Raw genomic sequence first — 7,189 nt, forward strand, 5'->3', positions numbered from 1 at the left:
CTCACACCCACGCTCACGCCCACACTCACGCCCGCGCTCACACTCACACCCACGCTCGGGCTCCCACGCATGTTTCTCTGCAGCACCTGCGCCCAGTGTCTCAAGTTTGACCAGAGCCCCTCGGGGAAGAACTGCAGCATGGAGTGCGGGAACGTGGGCCTGCTGAGCAAACGCCCGGAAAAGGGCCGCAGGTGCAAGGAGCGGGATCTGGAGGGCTGCTGGATCACCTACACCCTGCGGCAGCGGGTCGGCAGGGACAGCTACGACATCCACGTGGACGACACCCGAGGTGAGGCCCGGGAGACCGGGTGTCTCCGCCACCGGCAAGGGTGCCCCTCCTCACTCGGAAGGATGGCCTGGGGGTTAGGCAAGTGTCCACAGCCATGGTCCTGCCCTGGCCCCTCTCCCTGGCTCACATCGTGACCCGTGGGAGGCGGTTCACGGCTTGTTCCCTCCGCGACAGCACTGTTCCGAACCAGGGCACGTTTCTGGGCTGGGTGCCAACCACTGGACAGCTGCCTGGGGCTTGGAGGCATGGGTCCCAAGAGCCGGTCCTTGGAGAGCTGTGTGAGGACCACCGTGGGCTCTGATCTCAGCCCTGGAGGGGGGCCTGGGGCCAGGAGCCCAGGCGGCACGCTTTCCCAAATGCTGCTTGGGGGTCCAGCACTGCGCTCTGGGGCCATACCTGGCCCAGTAGTGGTTGAAGACATGGGGACACCAATCCTGTCCTCATGGGGCTCACGTTCCAAGGGGGTGGGGACATACTTGGCCAGTACCCGAGACAACGTGAGATTGTGGCCAGAGTCATGAGGTACAAAGATGGCGGCAGGGGTGGGTGGCCCTGAGGTCAGAGGTGGCCCTGAGGTCAGGGGTCAGACGGTCTCTCGGAGGAGGACCGCTGCAGCCAAGACCACAGGATGGGAGATCCGTACGGGGGGAACAGAAGGCCCTGGGTCAGAGGCCCTTGGCTCTGGGTTTTTAGGGGGCCCCCGTGAGGCCTGCGAGGCATTTGGGTCTCCCCCCAAACATACCAAGAAGCTGTTAGCAGTTTTCAGAAGAGCGAGGGACACATCGGAGCTGCATTTTCAAAAGCCGAATGCAGAGCCATGAGGGGCTGCTGCAGGACGTGGGCACTGTGGCGTGGAGAGGGACGCGTGTGGAGGTGGCAGGGGCATGGGGGCGGCGTGGACAGAGCCTGCCCTTGAATGGAACACGGGGACGGGACCGGGAGGAGCGGGAGGGAGACCCACAGGCCCCAACAGGTGGTGTGTGTGGGCAGGCCAGTTTTTAGGAGGCACGCTGGGTGGGTGACAGTAACGGACACATGTGGGTGCTGGGACTTTGGGAGCATGGTGGGATGGGTTTCAGGGCTCCGGACAAGTGGCGCCCAGGGCTGTGTGGGGCACACAGACGCTCAGCATCCCGCACCCCCCTTTTCCTGCTCAGAGAGGCTGAGGGCAGGGGAGCATAGGGCTGGGAGGCCCAGCCCTGCAGGTGGATGCAGCAGGCGCGGGCAAGCCATCCACCAGGGCCCTTGCAGGACTGATTCTGCTCCCAGCTCCCCTCCCCACGGTGGGAACCCCGGGAACGCAGGTGGGGCTCAGGGAGTTCACAGCTTGTGCCTGGGGGCTGTGGATTGCGGCCTGCCAACATGGAGAGCTTTCGCTGGGTTTCTCTGATGGGCAGATTTGGGGTCCTGTCTGGGTTTGTGCAGCCGTGGCCAAGTTGCTCAAGCTCTCTAGAAAGGCCAGGATGATGGAGGGAGCACAGGGAAACATGGGTGTCTAGGAGCAGGTAAATAAGCGCTCTGTCCCCTGTCCCCCAGCCCGGAAGGAGGAGGTCGGGGCGTTAGGACCCCGCCCTGGTTTCCTCGGGAAGGCTTTCACCAGCTGAGTCCTCATCCCCAAACTCAGCTAAGAGGTGTTGGGGGCCTCAGGCACCATTTCCTGCCTGAAGATTAACTCTAACTCAGCAAGGTTTGGTGATGGGGCCATTGGCTGTCCCAGCTGGTGGTAACCGAGTCAGGAGGCTGCTGTTTGGTCCGCTTTCTTTCTGTGTAAACAAGGGGCCTTTATATTTCCCCTGGAACCACGGCGCCTGGCCTTCCTCCGTGGCTGGGGGCTGCAGGCTCCCTCGTGTATCTCTTGCCTTGATGGTGAACACAGAGGCCGGAAGGCTCTGTCCACCTAAGCACTGGGCAATGACCTGGGGCAGGGCACACAGGGGGCCAGGTGAGCCAGGCAGGGCCTGACACTAATGTGTGTGTGCCTCTTCCTTGCCTCAGAGTGTGTGGGGGGCCCCCAAATCGCCCCCATTGTGGGGGGCACTGTGTCAGGAATTGTGCTCATCGGCATCCTTCTGCTGGCCATCTGGAAGGCTCTGACCCACCTGAGTGATCTCCGGGAGTACAAGCGATTTGAGAAGGAGAAGCTCAAGTCCCAGTGGAACAACGTGAGTGGCTGTCCCTGGGGGTCGAGATGGTCCCCCCCAACTGGTCCACTTGCCCCCGTAGTTCGTCCTCGGAGCTGGGACCCAGGGGAAGGTCACCCCCACTCCTGGCTCTTTCTTACCCTCCACTGACGAGTTGCATTGCATTTCCCACCAGGATAACCCCCTTTTCAAGAGCGCCACCACAACAGTCATGAACCCGAAGTTTGCTGAGAGTTAGGGCGCTTGGTGAAGACAGCGCTGTCTGAACCAGATGGAAACACCCCCAAATCACATCTCCGCCAGGCTCCTCCAGGGATATGGCTCACAATCCTTGACAATTTCACCCATTAACCGAAAATCCACTGTTGTTTTCTGCTGTTGAAATAATAGGTATGCTCAGGTGACAATATGGACATGTCGGAAGGGACAGCCTCCCCCCTCTGATGTGTCTGACCTTGTGGTAGAGATTTGAAGAAGGAATTGCTTGGGTCTTATGAGGTTAGATGTGTTTTCCTATAAAACTTAGAGTGGCAATCTCATTGTGGCACAAATTTATTTATATTTGAACTTATCAGGGTATAAAAATCACATCCCATTGATGATACTGTTTCCCAATCGTGTGTATAGAAAAAATAAATAAAACTTCAGTCGAGGCTGTGTGTGGAAGCTGGGCTCTGTGCACCCTCGGAGGGTCCATGTGGACCGTGGGCCGTGGCGCGCGCTTCTCTCCTTCCTCACCTGTTGGCCGTGTGTCCGTGGCCCTCTCCACCCCCGCTCCTGCCCCACATCCGAAGCAGCTTTCAGAAGACACAGGGCAGCTTCACAGAAGGGGGCTGTCTGCGGAGCGGGGAAATGGGCATCTCTCTGAGTTTTAAAGTAAGTTTGTTTCCCGCGGGCTGTGTCACGGGTGATCTGGAAGTCACGCTGATCCAGCATCACGCAGCTGTGGGACACAGCCTCGTCTTGTGGCCTTGCAGTACGTGTTGGTGTCCATTGGTCACAACCAGGACATGGGAGTGCCCACAGTTGGCACAGGTCAGCAGGCTCATGTGGCCAGGGTCTGGGGGGAGCCCGTTGGGGTTGGGGAGGGAGGTCCCGTGGTCCCCAGGGGAAGGGCCACGTTCCAGGCCTGTGCAGCCACACGAGGGTGCGTGCCCGCTCTCAGCTCCAGCGTACGCGGGTACGAGAGGCTGATTCGGTGCAGATATCGGGGAGCTTGCTTGTATCTGTAGTCATGACATAAACATAGTTTCAGAGGATATCTGCCCTTACATTATTTCCTTAAAAAAAAAAAATCCCAGCCTAACTCTTGATTTAAAAACAGCCACACAGTGGGGCACCTGGGTGGCTCAGTCAGTTGAGCGTCCTACTCTTGGTTTCCGGTCAGGTGGTGATCTCAGGGTCCTGGGATGGAGCCCCGCGTCGGGCTCCCTGCTCAGCGTGGAGTCTGCTTGAGATTCTTCCCACTCACTCTCCTCCCCCTTGCACGCACATGCTCTCTCCCTCTAATAAATGAATAAATAAAACATTTGAAACAAACGAAAACCCAAGCCACTCATTCAGAAAGCCCCAATGGGCACCATCGCAGTGGAGAAAGGCTGAACAAATCCCTCGCTGTCAGGAGGCACAAGGAGGTGCCCCCAGAGCCGGGATCAAGCTATAGCTGTGTGCGGGGCAGGAAGTGCATGTGATGCAGAACCTAGAGCAAGGGTTGAAGACAAAACTGAGGACCTCACCCGTTAACCTTCAGCTGCTGAGAATCCTCGCTGCAGGCTGTTCCTTCTGTGGGGGCACTCTTCCCGTGTCCACCCCCCTCTCTGGCCAAAGGCAACTGTCGTCCTCCTGGGCCACACCCCTCCCCCCTTCCCCAGGCCAGGCCCAACAGTCCACCCCATCCCTGCCGCCCTAGAAACTAGAATCACGGGTCCCACTCCGGGACCGGCCCTATTCATACACAGTGTGTCTGACACGGGATAGCAAAGGCCAGCCAGTTACCACACTAGACTCAGGCTTCGTTTGCTCTATCCAAAATGCTAAAACCCCACTGAGCGAAATGGAAGTGCTTTCAGGCTATGTCGGACTGCAGGTCACCCTGTGGTCTCCCGGCCCCATGCATGTGGTGGCCCTGCCCAGTCCGTTGTGACCCTCCCCATCTCACACATGGCCTGCGTACCCGAGGTCCCTACTCTGGAGCCCAAACCCTTGCAGACGCCTGGTCATGTCCAGTCCCTTCCCACCACAGCCCGTCTCCACATGCTCGGGGTAACCTTATTTCCTTTTTCTACACCAGGGCTGTGATTCTCTCATGCTGCCCTGTGCCGCCCCCCACCAAGCCTCCAGCTGGGGCCTCCGCTCTTTCTAAAGGTGAGGAGAGAGGGAGGGTGTCAGAATAACATGGGTGTAAGTCTACAACCAGGCCCCAGTGCCCAGTGATGAGAGAAAACCACTCTAAAGACCAGATAGACAAGGGGAGCCAGTTTAGATCTCTGTCTAAGTCAGTATGACTGTACATAAACTGTTTGAACCAAAAGCCTGACTTATGGCCCTGCTACCCACGCATCGTGCACCTGCTTTGTGAATGAGTCAGCTGAAGGAAAACCATCTTGTCCTTGAGATTCCTGCCAATGCTCCTGCTCCCCACATTCCTTTATGATAAAACTCGTGATTCCTGCCAATAGGTTAAGCTATAGCCTTTTTTTAAAAAATACTTTTTTAAATTTGACAGAAGAGAGCACAAGCAGGGGGAGTGGCAGAGGGAGAAGCAGGCTCCCCGCTGAGCAGGGAGCAGGACCCTGGGATCATGACCTAAGCCAAAGGCAGACACTTAACTGACTGTGCCACCCAAGCGCCCCGAGCTATAATTTTTTGAGCTTTTACAAGATGTAAAAAAAATACATAATCCTGTAAAAACTACTCATTCTTTGGAGCACTTCCTTCCCTGTGAAGAGCGTGGTTCCCGGGCAGCTGTCCTAACCTGCACTTGAAGAAAACTTCTATTAGAAATAGAGAAACTTGGGGCACCTTGGTGGCTCAGTTGGTTAAGCGGCTGCCTTCAGCTCAGGGCATGATCCTGGGGTCTTGGGATCAAGTCCCGCATCGGGCTCCCTGCTCAGCGGGGAGTTTGCTTCTCCCTCTCTAATAAATGAAATACTGAAAAAAAAAAAAAAAAGAAAGAAATAGAGAAACTCTATTCTTTCTTACAGAGATTCTAAAGGTCTGTTCATTTTTCGTCAACACCAAGGCTCCCGGTTTGCCTGGGACATCCTGGCCTTAACCCTGAAAGTCCTCTCTCCCAGGAGACGATGCAGCCTGGGCTAACATGGGTGGTGGGCCACCTCTGACATGTGTGTTTCTACCACACCATCAAGCAACTAACTCAATTCTCTGAGGACTCTGAGGGCGTGTCTCACCAATCCGACTCAATTCTGGTACTGTCTATCTGGAGGTGGCATCAGATCCCACAGGCTAGGGGCTCAGGGCCGCTGAGCTGCTTCTCCCCCTTCAGATGCCAGGCGCAAATCCAGGCTGTCATCTGTGCTTCCTATAATTAGCTACAGATCAGGTTCAGTGAATTTGCTAGAGCGGTTCCCAGATCTCAGGAAAGCAGCTTACTCACTGGGTTACCGGTTTATTACAAAGGATTTGAATCAACCGCCAGATGAGGAGATGTGTGGGGTAGGGTGCCGAGCTTCCATGTCCGGGGGACCACTCACCCCATAATGTGGTTCGGAGCGTTGGGATCCAGAGCTGACGGCTAAGAAAGAAGTCTTGAGACGTCTTTGGTGCAAAAGGTGGTTTTATTATAGCACAGGACAGGACCCATGGACAGAAAGAGCGGCTTCTATGGGACTGTGACCAGTAATTTATATACTAGGGAGTTGGGGGAAGACAAAGGGAAGTTTCCAAAAGGACTTTCATATGCTAAAGACTCTCAGGATACAGGAGGCCAGGCTATTGTCAAGCAAGGGTGGTAATCACACTTCCCGGCCTTTTGGATTTAGCTCAGAAGACAGCTGAGTTTCCTGGAGGAAGGTTACACTCTGCCCGCCTCGAGTACTGGTCAACGGGCTGCAGGTTATAAGGACATTTAATTTTATCTACATTTCCTTCTGCCTCTGTTCCCCACATCAACTCCCCCCTAGGGCCCCCCATCCTGCCGCAGACCTGCAACTGGGCCCATGTGAAGGGTACGTGGCTTTGGGTTCCTGACTTGGATCGTTAATTCCATGTAAGGGCCTCTATACTGCATGTGGCCTGGGGCTCTTTGCTCGGGCAGGTGGTGGGGCTAGACAGGCCAGCGGCCCATCACTGCTCATGCTGGTAGCATGTTCCTGCTCAGGGTTCTCAGCCCAGCCTGCACCTGGGGAGCTTGAAACGACAGTGGCCATAGACCTGCTGAGTCAGGGGCTCTGTGGTGGGCTTAGCGATCTGGGTTTTGTCAAGTCCTGCAGGTGATTCTGATGCATGCTCTACCTTGAGAACCACTAGGTGAAGCTGGAGGATGTCTAATTATGGACATAAATGTGTGGTCTGCGGGTGAGGGCTGCAGATGCCATGTGTGCGGGGGGGGGGGATGCCCGCTGGGGAGGAGGCTGCCTGGAGGGAGGGGTCTGCCCCGCTTGGGCACCTTCTCTGGCAGGGCCAGCAGAGGCTGGGCCTGGGCTGATACCCCGAGGCAGTCCCCAGAAACAGGATCCAAAGGGGCGCCTGATAGTTCAGTCAGTTAAGCATCCGACTTTTTTTTTTTTTTTTAAGATTT

At 56.2% G+C, this 7,189-nt stretch overlaps 1 protein-coding gene across 1 annotated transcript; it reads left to right on the plus strand.

Annotated features, from left to right (window-relative positions):
* Positions 1–54: 54 nt before the first annotated feature.
* On the plus strand, positions 55–3,083 carry LOC145718102 (integrin beta-2-like). Its single transcript, XM_081809547.1, has 3 exons — positions 55–289; positions 2,285–2,451; positions 2,606–3,083. The coding sequence occupies exons 1-3, from the start codon at positions 70–72 to the stop codon at positions 2,666–2,668; spliced, it is 450 nt and encodes a 149-aa protein (XP_081665673.1). The 5' UTR covers positions 55–69; the 3' UTR covers positions 2,669–3,083.
* The last annotated feature ends 4,106 nt before the right edge of the window (positions 3,084–7,189 follow it).

Source organism: Leptonychotes weddellii, unplaced genomic scaffold, assembly GCF_054177405.1.
Source record: "Leptonychotes weddellii isolate Sample4059 unplaced genomic scaffold, ASM5417740v2 HiC_scaffold_10819, whole genome shotgun sequence".
NCBI lineage: Eukaryota > Metazoa > Chordata > Mammalia > Carnivora > Phocidae > Leptonychotes > Leptonychotes weddellii.